The sequence below is a fragment of the Haplochromis burtoni genome, unplaced genomic scaffold (genome assembly GCF_018398535.1).
Source record: "Haplochromis burtoni strain Fernald_Lab_line unplaced genomic scaffold, NCSU_Asbu1 Contig_41, whole genome shotgun sequence".
Taxonomy (NCBI): domain Eukaryota; kingdom Metazoa; phylum Chordata; class Actinopteri; order Cichliformes; family Cichlidae; genus Haplochromis; species Haplochromis burtoni.
This window is the reverse complement of record NW_024582402.1, coordinates 1,887,343-1,903,357: the sequence shown is the minus strand read 5'-3', so window position 1 is coordinate 1,903,357 and position 16,015 is coordinate 1,887,343. Positions and strand designations below refer to the sequence as shown.

General features: G+C 40.6%; 1 protein-coding gene across 2 annotated transcripts; it reads left to right on the top strand.

Moving 5' to 3' along the window:
- Positions 1–174: 174 nt before the first annotated feature.
- Positions 175–5,575, top strand: LOC102302312 (spindlin-Z). Of its 2 annotated transcripts, none has more exons than XM_005920499.2 (5): positions 175–300; positions 924–965; positions 1,677–1,936; positions 3,881–4,114; positions 4,487–5,575. In XM_005920499.2, the coding sequence occupies exons 2-5, from the start codon at positions 946–948 to the stop codon at positions 4,690–4,692; spliced, it is 720 nt and encodes a 239-aa protein (XP_005920561.1). In that variant the 5' UTR covers positions 175–300; positions 924–945; the 3' UTR covers positions 4,693–5,575. The 2 variants fall into 2 exon arrangements, with proteins under 2 accessions (XP_005920561.1, XP_005920562.1); XM_005920500.3 differs by lacking the exon at positions 175–300 and adding an exon at positions 309–798.
- Positions 5,576–16,015: the final 10,440 nt, after the last annotated feature.

The window sequence follows — 16,015 nt, the reverse complement described above, 5'->3', positions numbered from 1 at the left end:
AAAAAAAAATTCGAGTTAATAAGTTAAAATCTCCACAAATATGACTCGAAATTTCGAATTATGGATACTTTTTTAGTGGCGGAAAGGGGCTTCCATAAAAAATATGGAAACCTTGCATGTTTGTAAAGTTGGATAAAATCAAAAGGAAAAATTTACAGTTTACTACGAAACCCATAGTCCTTTGCGCGCTGTGCGTTCCTCTTGGTAGTTGTAGTCAGCAAATCCGTCTCGTTTCCGTGTGTCTTGCTTTAGGTGGAGGAATCTGCTCTGCAAAGACAAACACGTGAAATTATTGATCAGGTAGGGCAAACAGCTTATTTTGCTGGCTCCCGCCTAGTGAACTAGTCGACCACAGATGTAATATAAGCTATTTTTTCATGTTCAGCCCTTATTTTTTCCGGTAATCAAGAAGCTGCAGACAGGGTGCGAAATCAGCGCTTACATGGCGATGCATTTCCTTTTGTTCAGCTAGCTTACGTGCAGAAATACAGAAGCCAAAATCTCACAAATGTTTCTCGTTTAAAAAAATGAAAGGTGACTGAGGGGATTTCCTGGCGTTAACCACCTACGTGGTCCAATTTTAGACACACTGTTGCTTGGCATTTCCGACGGCACTCCGAACGGCGGCGTTTATTCAGCTAGCCTCGGCGAAGTTACACATTTATTAGCCATAAAAACTTAGCTTTGTAAATATGTAACCCGTAGACGTGTTAGCATTCTTAGCATTAGTAGCGGGCTTGTCGCAGTAATGTTGTTTACATCCGGTAATGCTTGTTCGCATGGATGTGGTTGATTGAGGTGAGGGCTGTAAACCTACCGGGGAACTTGAGTTTGCTCCTCTTTGCCAGAAATATTCTGATTATATGATCACATTTCATCAGGTCCTGTTGCACTCATCAAATGACTTGTCTTGTTTCTCACAGGGTTGTGTGAATTTATGGAAACATGTCAAAGAAACGGGGCAGGTAGGCTCATTAAGCAAGTCAGATTTAACACCTTTGACCCTGCTGTTACAATGTGACACAGTACACACACACACACACACACACAGATTTCACTTTATAGTTCCCTTTGAATGACACTGTAGTAACATATGGTCAGATCATCAGTCAGCACTTAAATATAAGCTTAAACGTTTACTGACCTGGAAAAGATGGCCAGTGGTGACCAGTTGTCTGTAACCAGTCCATCCAGAGTGCTTAGATGCTAATTATAAATATTGTTATTTGAGCTTGTTTATCAGCATAGCAGGAGCTTTTAATTATTAACCTGGCATATTGTAATCTTGATAAGAAAGCGTATGGGCCACTTAATTTTTTTAAAATGTTTTTGCTGTCTGTTTATGGTATAGATACAACAGCCAACCCTCTACATTATTTTCACACAATATCTGTGAAGTTAAAGGCTTTAAAGATTCAGTAGTGTAAAAGACGACAGCCCATGGCGGATTTTACTTTGAAGCTCGACTTTGAAGTGATGGCTTTGAATATTAAATTTAAAATAGTTTCACACTCATTTGTTTATGTAACATTTTGATAGTTCTCATTGTTTGGGTTGACTGAACTCTCTGTCATAAGAGGTAATGCAAACAATATACTGATGGAACAGCTTAAGTTCATCATACCCGCACTAACGTATGAATGCTAACGTGGCGCTTGCTCCACTCCTGTTTACAGGAAGCGCAGCAGTGGAGAGCTGAGTGAGAGCTCGGCGTCGACCCTGAGTCCGGACCCTGACAACCTACTGGGCCGCAGGATTCAGCACACCTGGAGGGAGAAGGGCAACGTAACCAAATGGAAGGGCACAGTTTTGGAGCGCCTGTCTGTGAACACCTCCCTCTACATGGTCAAATATGACGGCTTCGATTGTGTCTACGGAATCGAGCTCTTCAAAGACAGCCGGGTATCCAACCTGCAGGTCCTGGCAGAGAAAGTTGGTGAGTGTCATGATGAAGCTCTAATCACTGATACTTTGCTTGAATTTAAATGTTTTATAGTCAATTATTGAAATTTAAATGAACTTTGTCATGTCTGCAGTGCATCACACTGCATGTCACGTTTTTGTATGATTCCCTGTTGAATCTTGTGTTGGTGTTTATCTCATTTAGGTCTGAGGGGATACACTGTGAAGCAAATTTGCCATAGCTGTGCATTAGCCGCCTCGATTAAACCTAAAATCCCAGTCGAAGATAATGCGCATCATGCTGGTAGACACGAACTTTGTTTCCCCTCTGAGGTTTATTGCACATTCTCACTAAGGGTGTGGATTGACGCATCATTTGACTCCACTTCTGCTTCAGTCAGAGAAATAGGCATCATCGAATGCTTAAAAATAAATAGCAAGAAAGAGTAGAGAGGAATACTGGAAGAAAATCTTTAATGGTTAAAATCCATGTATTTATTTTGCCAGTCGTACACTTACTGAGGCTCTTTGTTTCTGATGTGGCTGATGCACATTTGAGCCATTAAACTTGATTAATTTAAACACGATACATCATTCAGTGCACCTCTAACGTAACAGGTTGCTGAGAACATGTGCTGCTATGACAGGAGAAAGCTACATGATCCACTCCTGCCAAGAGTATGCTTTCAACATTTTATGGTGCCACGTTTTTGTCTGTTTGCACCGATATTTGCCTTGCTAAATGCAGGCTTGTTTGTGTGCAGCCTTCCAAAAAACCAGCAGGGCATAGCTATGAAGCTGTAGAAGGCTTATTGGTTGAAAAAAAAAAACACTCGGCTGGCTCCGTGTGTGTGTGTTATAATTTAGTGCTTTTCTTTGCTGCCTGAACACGAGCAAGAGTAGCCCACTCGTGGGTTTTTTGTGGCACTGCCCTCTGGTGACATTACATAGCCACAGCATGCAGATGACCGTCTGTAAAGCTGTGCATAGGCTCTGCGTAGGAGCCGTTATTTACCCTGGTGATCTAGTCAGGTAAAAAAGAAAAAAAAGAGCCACCTTTGTAATGTTGAAAACTCTTGCTTTAGGCTCTACATGACTCGCTAATCTCTATTCATAGCACACCCTCAGGTGTGGTGACGAACTTTGTGTATTTAATAGCAACATAACTACTGCTGGTTACACAAAACACACCTCTCTCTTTTTACTTGAGGACCGTATTAAACAGCATAATAATTTACCAGCATATAAAATGATTTAAATTTCAGTGGCTTATTGGTTTATATCAGGATACCTTATTTTACATGGTGAGATGTTAATATGTTATAACTGCACATTTAACCCCTGAGATATTTTAACACAAGAAAAAAAACAGTAAAATTTCTGCAGTACATCTCAGTTTTTATACATGAAATAAGAAATGCTGCTGAAAGAAGTCTGTGAGCATGACTCTGGGCTTAAATTGTAAGAAATAATTGTGTAAAAGTTCTGGTTGCTCATTACCCAGACTGTCCTATAAATATAAAACAGAAACTTTCTGTTAATTCACAGAAATCTGACCATAGAGAAAACAGAAATTTCACCACTTGTTAGTGTGAACATTTTTTTCTGTCTTTTCATTGTTTATCCATTAATAAATTACTTTGGTGTATTATGAATGCCCACCGGGGAGTCTTTATCTGCAAGAAAACCTGTAAAACGTATAAAAATACGTCCAGTGAACCAGATTGGCATCTTGGGCACCCGGGGCCTTATTTTTGACACCCCGGCTGAACATGATGACAATCTTTGTCGTCCTTTACTAAGAAATAGTCTTTTATTATCTAATTGAAAATGTAAAGCTGGCAGCATCAGAATAAAGCATTGGGGGAATTATAATGTCATATAAAATAGATTTTAGTGTTTTCATTTATCCTGTCGTCTTGGGTCTGTAAATGTTTTGGATTGATGGACTCATTGAAGTGTCTTCTCATTTCCACAGTGAACAATAAGATCAAGGTGCCTCCTGGGGCGGAGGAGCTGGTGGGTCGAGCAGTGGAGCACCTGTTCGAGAAGGAGGACGGGGAGAAAAATGAGTGGCGAGGCATGGTGTTGTCCCGGGCCCCAATCATGACCCACTGGTATTACATCACCTATGAGAAGGACCCGGTGCTCTACATGTACCAGTTGTGGGACGACTATAAGGACGGGGACCTGCACGTCCTGCCGGAGTCAGGTATGGTAATGTGAGCTTCGCTGTCAGTGTGCATAAAACTGTCAGTGTTTTATATTTCCGATCCTCCTGGAAAAGTGGGAGGAAGAGAACAGGACAAATTTACATAGTCTGCATTGCAAAACACTCCAGCATCTCTGGCTCGTTCTTCTCCTCCTGAACATTTTGTTCAGAATTTCTGCTTAGTTAGGAGAGTATGATCTGCTGCTTTAGAGGAATTTATTCATGAATGAACTGTGGCAAGCACAGGTGGTGGGTTAAAGGTCATGTTCAAACGACAGGTAACAGGCTTGGAAGCCTGTTGCAGATAAACGTATGTGGCTGAGTAAATGCTGTCCAGCACGGCATCATGTGGTTTTTCTGTTTGCCATCCAGAGAACAAACACCTGCTGCCAGCGGACAGGAAGCCAGGTGAGGAGCCAGAGAGCCTCGTCGGGAAGCAGGTAGAGTACGTCACAGATAACGGTCTGAAGAGGACTGGTTTAGTCATCTACCAGGTCCCGGCGAAGCCCACCGTCTACTACATAAAGTATGACGACGATGTTCACATCCACGTCTACGACCTGGTGAAGACCACCTAGTACTGACTGTCTGGTTTCATCTTCAGCTGTTGGCTCAAGTTTTACCCCAACAAGTCGTTACCTGTTAAAGTGTTAAAGGTTTCAGCTTTCCTCCAGTGGGAGGCAACGTGCCGAAAAGGCCATTTTTTTTCTCATCTTGTCCCATATGGGCCTGCGTCATTCTATGATAACAACACATCTTTGTTTTGATTCTGAATTTTAAGTTGAACTTAAAATATGGCACTTAAAGTCCTCTTCCGTGTAAATAAAGCAGATCTGAGATCAGCTGTGTAGCCCAGCAGGTGAAATCGCAGGCGTTGCTGTATGGTGCGACTCCCAAACTCAACAAAAGTTCATACAACACATCAAACTAATGTTTTTCTTTTCTCTTTCTGCTTGTGTTATTTATTTGAATCTGGAATATCTGGCTCTGCTGCTGGTAAGGAAACAAAAAACAACAAAGAAAACTGTGTCTGCTGTGTTTCATGTGTGTCACTTGGTAGGCCTCAGTTTGTTGAATATAGAAAACCATGTGTCCTGATTTCCCATCGCAGTGAACTCAGATTTCTGTTGACTTGTATAAGCATTAATGAGACTGGTGTCTCACGTGAATATAAAAACAGAATAAGTGAAAAATCCATGTATGATATTTCTGTTCCGTTTGATCATTCAAACTGTCAGTTTTTCTACATTAAAATATATCAGAAACACTGATGTTGATGTCAAGTTGTTTGAGACGGTGTTTGTGCTACGCACTATTTATGTAGTTCAAATTGGCGACCAACAATGTTTAGTATTTTGGACTGAAAGTCTTCATTAGTTGCCAAAAATGAATGAAATACTGTTCATTGTGACCCTAAATATGTTTTGTTCTGTAAATAAAAAAGACATTTTTATGAACGTACAACAAAGCTGGTTGTATTTTCTTTTCCAGATGTTTCCTATTAACACGTTCATCTTGAGCGCTGTTAATATTTATGTCCAGGGAGCATGATGCATGAGTTTAGCCAAACAGAAAACACTCACTACTCACTCATAAAACAAGTCAGACTTGAGATTTTAGAGATGAAAACTCTGGTTAAATAACCCGAGACACCAGAGCTTGTTGATGGAGCGGTTGACTTTGCAGGTAGCCAGATTTTAGCTTTATTCCTAAGGAGAAGCCTCTCTTTAACCCACAGTTCACTCTCATCCTGTTTATTGGAAAAACAGACTCAGTAGCTACTACACACTGGCAAATCAGCTGTACTTTATCCATTGAGTCACGTGGTTACCATGGCTGAAATAACAAATATCTGTGGATAAAGTTTAGTTCTCCTGAGCCAAATTCCTAATTAGCTTCTATTTAAAGGTCAGGAAATCAGGGAACAGTTATTGACCTACACAGCTGATCATTTAGGATGAATAGAATGTAAATATTCATTTATCTTACAGCTAAATGTTATTATAATCCCTAGTGTTTATCTTAAAAATGTTAGTTTTTTCCCCATAAATTGGACTTTTAAAGCTTCCTCTGATTTTCTGTGAATATACTGGGAATAACTGTCAGCAGACATTCACACACAGTCCCTTCTGCATGTTTTAAATGCAAACATTGTTAAGACTACATGACTAGAAGATTACTTACAACTTATCAGTTAATCATCTTTTGCTGCTTGTGTTTCGTTACTTAAATGTATATCATGCTTGTAAATTTTTCATCACCACCAACAACAAGAGCATTAGAGAAGACCCTGCACAAATATTTGCACTTATTTAATTGCCAGACACAATTGTTCTGTGTCTGCTGATCAGTCGTCAGGCCCTGATCTTCTTGACCACACATGTAGCCACATGCGGACTCACTCTTCCTCCCCCGGAGTCTCTCCGAGGTGCCAGTTCTGTGGTGATGGGTGCCAGCACAGACATCGGGGAACAGTTGGCATACCATCACGCCAGGCTTGGTGCCCAGATAGTAATAACAACGAGGAGGGAGTACATGCATTGCACAAGGTCTGTGCTCTTGAGAATGTGTCTAATGCAATTTGTCACCTGTTGTGCACTTCCTTTTACACATCCATCACTATTTTTGACCATTTTCTTTCCTCGTGAAACCATCTGCCTTAGTTGTTGGCAACAGTTTTTACTGTTTAGACATAATGATTACTCTCAAGTATCTTAGATCGTGACTCTGACTTTTCTCTGCTACAGTGTGCACTAAGTGCTTTCAGTCTTAACTCAGGAGAATGAGAAAGCATGAAGTGTCGTGGTATCGCTGCTGTGCCAGTTTCTGTCTGTGCTGTAGGTGTGAGATGTTTTTGAGGGGTTCATGGGCTCAATCAACGAGAAAGACCTTTAAATGTTGTTGTTATTTTTTAATCAGTAGAAATCAGACTTTTTTATTTCTCTGTCTCATGTAACCTACAATAGCGATCACACCAGAAATACAGCTAAAAAGCATTTAAAATAGCCACAGTTGCTGCTGAAAGCTGCCTCTTCCATTACATTAATAAATATTTTTCTTTTTCATCATGGGCCTAAAATTAAGAGGCTGAAATGAGCTACATGAGGTTGCATAGCACTATCCATACACTCAGTGAATTATATGAAAGGCTGTTGTGAGAGAATCCTCCGATCTATTTTTTTCTTCCTTTTATCATTATTGCAGTACCTTCCTCAAAAACCTTGAAACTTTGTCTGCATTCTTATTGGCCAATAAACAAATGCACTTGACTCTTTTGTGTTGCTTAGCAACACAAGCCAGACCCTGATTTTATATATGAAAAAGCAGGATTCAGCCAATCTGGAGACTACAGGGTGCAGAGTGATGGAGACCAGCCATGGTGCATTTTTAATTAAACCATTGCAAGCATTTATGAGTGAAAAGGGTGGAAGGCATTGTCTGTGGTCAAGATTATCAAAGCATGGTGACATGGTGACTAATTTCAGTTTCAGAGACAAAGATGAATGTAATCTGCATGACGGTTACATGTCAGCTTTGGATTTTAAGCAGTCCTTACTTTGTACTGATCTGATTCAAATAAAGTGAGTTTTAATTCATTTTAGGTGGGCTTGACCTTTCTGTCATAAGCACTTTGTTAGTAACGAATGGCAAAGATGGGGATTATTCAGGTCAACCGTGCAGGTAAAGAGAACAACAACAACAAAAAAAGATAAGTCTGTCTCTACTTTTTCATGTCTGTCTTGTCTTAATTGTTTTTACAATTTATTTAGTATAGATTTGTCTGCTCTTGCCCCTCTCTGCTTTTATTCAGCAACTGTATGCAGCTTCTCATGTTAGAATTTTACATAATGTGTGCTGGTTATTGTGATTAGTGTGACTTGATTATGTCTCTGTCTCTTATTTTCTCCCCTCTGCATTAGTTCAATTCTCCCATGTGTCTGAATATGACAAAAAGACCAAAGTGCAGTGGAGCACAGAGCAGGTCTGGTGTCTTCCGTGCTGTGTGAACACGCCTCTCAGTTTTCTTAGTGACTGTAGATATCTTACATTTGCTCAGGTCTGTTTGCTGATATTAATCCAAGCTCAGAAAAGGATCAGAGTCCACCTCATATACAGACCAAATACTGGCAGCCAAAAAAAAGAAAAGAAAAATCTTATTCTATAATTATTTTGGACCTACTGGGCCCAAAGAACTGCGAGTATGTTCCCAAGTCAGCCTACCGACACTTGTTATAATATTTGATGTGTGATAACTATTAGAACTGGTTTTGTGGCGCTTTTACCCTCTGGAGTGCATTAGAAAGCACACACAAGGCTACACGACTGTAACGACCTCTTCTGGTGGATTCACTGTCTGGTCACTAAGTAGGAGCTTGTATTTTATTCAGTGGGTCACTCACAACTTTGATACATACTAAAAAAAACTACAGGAAGTAACAGCCTGTTCACAGAAGGATTTAGAGCCTCCTTGTTGATTGATTGGCTTATATTCATTCCTCTGTCTCAGCTGAAGACACTGTAGTTAATTGGACACAGTGATTCCTCAGGGATCTGATCTTAGTGTGTGTGTGAGAGAAAGAGTGAGAGCCAACCTGTTCAGTGGTGCTGATGTAACAAAATACAGAAATACAAGGATCTTTTTTTTAAAAACAGGTTTTATTTTGCGGTGTAAATAAAAGAAGTGCCATTTATTCCCATGTGTACAGATTAATGATCAATAAACAGTTTGAACAAAGCACAACGAGAATGAGCAAGCCTGAAAATAGACGTAGAAAAATAATACTGGGCAATTTTTTTTATTTTTTATTTTGTTTCTTGTACAAAGGGCTTTAAAGCATTGTTATTACAGCATTTCCCTATGTGGCTTTTATAGTGTGTGATTCACTCGCTTAAATGATGCTTTTGATTGCAATTCTGCTGGTAATTAACATTACTGTGCAGCGAAACTCCTTCACACGGAGCGTGAATCAGAACATTTTACGTGATGTTTAAAGGGCAGGCTTCATATTGTTGCCTGCTGAATAAACAGGAAATTTCATCAACAGTGCCAACAATGAAATGTGAACGGCTCCTGAGCTGAAGAGCAGGTTCACATTGACGTGAAACTGAAGTTCACTGCTTGTGCTGAGAGGCAGACTGGGACTTGTTGTTCTTTGATCAGCGTCACAACAAAATCACTAGTCTTCCACTCAGCACCACCAGCACCTTCGACTCTTTTTTTTGGTCACATCCACATCCCCTGCTTCCGCCTGTAACAGAAGAAAAAGAAACAGAGGGGGCCTTTAGATGCTTAAAAAAATCTTCCCCTTCACTCTACAATTGTTGAACATGAGGTATTGATTTGGCACCATTAGTGACACGGGCTTCAGAGCTGAAGAAGGTTTCAGGACATGCATGTGTCACAGGTGTTGCAGGACACCGGCGAGTGGCGTGCTGGTAGGTTGCGAACTTTAGATGTCGGAGATGGAAACACAACATGCATTTCCCATCTCTGTGTTTCCCCCCCAACCCATTTCTCTCTGAAGCCTGTTGACATTCCATCCTTCCTTTGTTGTTGTAATGCCAACCTTTCAGCTCCTCTCAAAAGAGGGAGACAGGAGAAGGGTGGGTGGGGGGCACAGAGAGAGAGGGAGGAGAAGAGCACAGCACTTAGAATAAACGCTGTTCAATGGAAATGTGAACGCAGGGCATCAACTCAGTGATTTGTGTGTATGTGTGCGTGTTTCCCCCCTTTCTAATAGGTCATATTTGGGGTGGAAGAATAGGAGAGAGAGAGAAACATACAGATTGTCCTGCATCCCCAGTATGTTTTTGAGCTGGTAGCTATGCAACAAGACTGGGAGTCAGTGGAGGAGGGGGATGGGAAGATGGGGACAGTTAGTGAGAGGAAGGAAGCACGGGAGGAGAGAAAGGGGGCTCCTTAAGTGCAAACTAGAGAAAAGAGGAGCGCTGAGCGGAGACAGCCCTCCATTTATACCCAGAGGAGACCCTGGAAGAGATTGTCAATAATGTTCATGGCACTAAATCACTTCATTTGCTGTTGCTCTTTGTTGCCCTGGCGTTCAAACCATTAAAAAAAATAATCATGTATTTAGTTTCTAAACAGCGACTTAATTGAATGCACGCCGTCAGGTTGCGTTAATATTCAGCGAATGTGCCGACACGGTTTAAAATTAGCTCTAAAAGCCACAAATAAACCTGCTCTTCCTTCCAGATCGCAGCTAAATGGAAACGATTAGCCCTCGACGTGGGAGCTGTCCAGTGTCTCGGTGCTGAATGACGCCCTACTTTTTTTCTTCTTCCTTTTTTCCCACGTCCATCTCTCCCTCAGCATCTCGCCTCGATTCCGGCCCGGGAAAAACATGCCACCTGTTGCTGCACCGAAGTTTTCTCTCTGGAGGTTATAAAGCCAAAAGACCTCTGATATCTGACTCATATAATCGCCAGCGATCCCAGTTTTGAAGTGTAGTAAGGTCACTTGTCTTCCCCCCACCTCTCAAATCACGGCAACATGACGGCATGATAAACATTTTCCCTCAGGCGAGGCAGGAAGAGGAGGAAGGGGTTGTCATTTAATTTCCCTTAAACGCAGTCGCTATTTTTTCTTTTTCTTTTTGTCTTTTGTTTGTTTCCCTTGTAAGCTACGACTTATAGGATTTCACATCATCTCATTTGCTTTTCAATCCTTCCAACTGAAGGTGGAGAGAGAGAGGAAAAAAAAGACAGGCAGCTTAAATAAACGATAGCAAACAGCACATTAATTAATACCCAGCTAATGAGCATTGGTTTGAGAAATCCACTCACCGTTCATCGACGGGAACAACAGGTGATGCCGACATAACATTCGTGCAGCGTGTTCTGGATGAGTAGCCGAGGCTGCACCTCTTTCACTGTTGGCTTTTCTATTGAAATCGGCCACAATCGGAGCCTGTGCGCCCTCCCATCTGAGCGCCACGTAATGGTTATCGTGATGTTACTGGGTAAGCTCGAGGAAGATGGATCAGTGTGTTTATATACGTCTGCTGCCCGGAGAAGACAAGGAGGAGGTGGGACGATGACGAGTGACGACTGCGAGTGGAGACCAATTGACGTGATTTTTTTTTTCTTTTCTGTTTTTTCAGACCTTGTTAAGGGTGCGGCTTAAACCAGCAGCCAAATTACATTATGTGAAGGTTAGAGAACCATATGAATAAAACATATGGCGGGTGGAGATGTATGTCGGTGGAAAATAGTATTATTGCTGCTACTATTTTTATTTAAGGGAACGCTTTTGCTTGATTTGCTGTGAGTCGGTGCAATTTTGTGGCCTGATGTCAGCGCGTAATTCTAAAAACCCAAACGGTGCAATAAACTTCACCTGAGCCGGGCTTTGGTGGAGAGCACAGATGTAATGAAATTAAATCTGAACTGTGAGCTCGAGATGAACATTTAATTTGGAAAGGTGAGTTAGTGGTCGTGGGGAGGGCTGTGGAGATTACATGCCTCGAAGCTCAAGTGGTGTGCTTAGGGGAACAAAGCTCAATCCGGTTTAAATTTTGAGAAATTTATGTGAAAATACAGAAAACTGTGACCAATTAAGTGGCATTTTTTATGAATATAATAAAGAAAATACAGCTTTCAATTCTAAAGTTTTACATTTTGGGGTATGATGAAAAAAATGTAGCCCTCATGAGGTTCTAACATTTTTTTAATACAACTTCAAATGAACAGCTATGTATGACATATTGGACCTTTTTTTTTAATACAATGTTGCTTCAGTTAATCAAGGTTTGTGCACATTTCAGTCCATTGCAGCACCTCTATTCCTTGATTTGACTCTAGAATACTTTGGTATGCGGAAGGGTTTATGCTAAATTCAGTGACTGTAAGGTGCAGAGGTCCTGTGGCTATAAAACAAACCCGAATCATCAGCAATCCACCACTGTGCTTGGCACTTGGCATGAGATGTTTGTGCTGTGTTTAGTTTTCTCCAAACGTGGTCTATTATGACCACATACTTCCATTTTGGTATTATCTGTCCAATAGACTTTGTCCGGATACAACTTTGCAAACCTAAGTCTGCTGCCAGGTTCATTTTAGAGAGAGGAAAGGCTTTCTCCTGGCAACCCATCCAAACAAATCATACTTTGTATGTCCTTTTCTAATTATACTGCCAATTAGAAACTTAGAAACATATTAGAAACAATATGTCCTGCATTTACTTAATTTTAAGACCTGCTAAGGACCAGATTTGTTTGGGTTTTTTTAAATTTTAATAAAGAAACTGGATTAGGTGCAATTTTTTTCCAACAACTGTACAAATGCTAATGTTTTTCATTGTATAATAGTGTTTTTCTTTCGTTGACAAGCTTAAAGACTGATGGAAATGAAAATGTTCAAATCTTAATGTGTGAGTGTTGTGATCGTTAGGCAGTTTTAACTCACTGGTGTTTCGGCTTTGATTGTTGTGGATGTGTGATGTGGTTTCTAGTGTTTGTGTGGCTGACAACGGTGTTAAGGTTCAGCTTGCAGTGGGGCATGAGCAGCGTTCACCTTCAGGCTAGTTGTTAAAATGTTGATACAGTTCCTGTAATTATGTGCTGTGAGGAGTATGGGGAATTATAACAAAGCTGAAATCTTGTCATAGTTCAAGAAAGAAACAAAACTGGAATCGGGGTACATGTTTGAGGACATGCAGTTAGATTTTACAGTAATGAGCTGCTAGTTGTGATTTGAATAGAAACACTAAGTAAAGGAGTATAATAACAACTAAACATTAGGATTAAGCTACAGTCCCATGGCATGTTTTAGTGCTGTTGTGCTTTATGGTAGGCATACTGTAAAATAACGGTGTTGCCACAATGTACTCTGTTTTTCTGTAATGCTGAAATTCTCATACAATAGCCGATGGGATTTTGCATATGGTATGTATTAACAAACATAAAGTAAGTAAACCCTGTGATGTGAAACAATTAGCAAAAACGAGAAATGCCCGCAGAGAACAATATGCATAAAAGTTTTAAGATTACAGAATTGGTGATGTAGATGGTAAATGAACAGGTTCGTATACAGTGCTTTTCTACTCTACCTGAACACTCAAAGCGCTTCATGCAACTTGCCTCAGTTACCCATTCACACAGGCACGTTTCACTTTGTTTTCTATCTTACATTCACAAACATTCACACTCCAATCGATGCATCACAGAGCAACGTGGGGTTAGTATCTTGCCGAAGGATATTTGGCATGCAGACTAGACAATCCAGTGATCGAACCACCAACCTTACAATCACCTGCGCTAACCTCCTGAGCTACACTTTTAATAAAAGATGTAGTCTATGGGAAATGCTCTTTTCAACCTTTGCATCCTAATAGTTTCTTAAAAGAAAAGAAGATGTCAAGGTTAGCAGGATGAAACAAAAAAGGAGTCTTGTATCCGTCTTTGAGGACAACCAAATCAAACACAGGTTCCCAGAAGACCTCTCATAGTCCATACTGTAAAACACACCCAACCCACCTAAACATAACATGTTTATCATCTTAGAGACACAGCAGAATGCTTGACAGTCATTTCTGCATTAGAGCAACAGTAAATGCAAATGGCATAAGAGTCAAATTATCCAATTACTCACAGTTTGACCTACTTAATAGTTCAGTGTCAGTGAATTGGCTTGTAGGGGTCGAACGTGATTTCAGTTTGCAATCTTTTTTTAAGTTTTGATGTAATATTGTTTGGTTTTGCCGCTGTAATGATTCCAAAATTGAGCAGCTCTCTGAGTCAGCATCAAGCAGCAATGGTCCCGTTTGGCTTCATGCCTCCTCGCGCACCTTATCTGGACCAGAGAAAAACTGCAACGCTCCTCACTGAAGCTATTAAATAAATACATTGGAGCATCCATAATTTTGATCTGCGTAAAAGATTCCATTACACCCACTGTGAATTATATTTTATAATTAATAACTGTTAGTAAACCTCAGCGTAGGCTATTAAGAAGCTTTGACTGTAATTAGACACTATTACCTTTTTATGAGAAAAGGGAGAACTATTATCGTGCAACCAGAATGATTTAAAAACTGCAAAAAATCTTGAGCCCTGCTCATAAGTTTGCATGTTATCAAATCACGTTGACAAGTTAAGTTTCTCGCTCTACTTTCACATGAACTATAAAATACCAAAAATGAGCACAAATTCTCATTTCAGGTTCCCAAAGCATAGTGTTGTCTGGAAATTATCTTGTCAGTGTTTTGCCAAAACCCCCGCCTAAAATGTGATATTTACAGTGACATGCAGGGAAAAGGAAGAAACTTTACTTACTGAGGAGCAGTTTATCATCAATCCATCTTTTCTTTTACTTCCTTTATCCAAGTTAAGACCACATGAGGTGAGAGCCTATCCCAACTGTCAGCTGTCATACTCCCTCCGCTGGTCACCAGTCTGATGCAGAGCAGAAGCCTATCCCAGCTGTCATAGCATAAGGTCTATTGCAGGACAAACACATTCATGCTCACTGTCTCACCCATGGTCACTTTTGAATCACCAGTTATGGTAACGCCACGCGTGTCTATGGACTGTGGGAGGACGGAGAGAGAACCATCACAGACACGTGGGGGAGCATGTAAACTCCACACAGAAAGGCTCCGGGCTGGTTTCAAATCCAGGACTTTCTTGCTGTTATTGTCCTAATTTAAACTGTTAAGAAATAAAGATGCTTAAAACTGGCACTTGCTTATTTTAAACAATTTCACTCATTCATTATTTGATTAATATTTTCCATTAAAGAAATCTCGAACGCCAGTCCGAGGATGTTTCCCGAGTCCCCTGAAAAACATTTCATCAAAGTTTTTAGGTTGCTCGATTAGGCTCTTTCCCCCCCCAGTGAGATACTGAAATCATAGCATCTTATCTGACGCTCACCATCTGACAGCTGGTCACACTTTACAGGCTGAAGAAAACCATCCTTACCCATCCACCATCATTTTATGGATACCAAAGTTCTGCTGGGGTGACTGACGAGTGTCAGTGGGACATGAGTCACATGAGTGACTCTCTGTGCTCTTTTCCTTCTAACAAAATGACCAAAGAAGAAACCTGGGTGGCTGCAGCTATCACACGAGCTTTGTTCCTTTGATATCCCTGTAAAGACTGCTTATCAATGAAACTCAAGAGTCAGGCTTAGGGAGGAACCTGGGGGAATATCATGTTCGCTGTCTTGTGAGGCTTTGGTTGTATAACGAACCACGCGCTCGGTGCCTCTTGATAGAAACATCAGGAGGTAGGATTATGCATATTAGCGATCTCCCTCTGTTCTCCCCTCTGCTTTCAGGGCTTAATGTTAACATCTGCACAGTGAGCGAGAGCCACAGATGAGCTGGAAGACTGTGCTGAAAGTCTTCCATTCAGATGATTTATCTGATCACTATAATGGACTATGCATGTTATTTCGATGACATTATAATGGAGTCTGAAAGGGAGAGAGGCTTGGGCTCTTTGGTGTTGATAGAGCTGAGTCACTTAGGCCTACACTACTTGATTTTCATCACAGAAAAAAAGCAACCACTTCACGAAAAAGACCTTTAATTTTTGAAGCCACTCAATTAGCAGTGATATTTTTCTTTCTTTTTTTTTTTAATCTTTGTTTGTTAAGCCCTACTTATTAATAGTCAAATTCCAACAAAGCTGTGGATCATTTCAGTTTTTTCAAATTAAAATAAAACCAGAGCAACATAATTATTCAACATCAGCCATCATTATTCATGCATTTGGACCCTTCAGCTGTTGTTTACACTGATAAAATCCATTTGCTGTTTGAATGTGTAAGAGGGAGTTTGGATAAGCAACAGGGCACAAGCAGAGGTGTGGGAGCTTTGGGAGGCAGTGAACATTCATTATTTTTCATGCTCTGGGTCAAAACTATGCTTGTGTG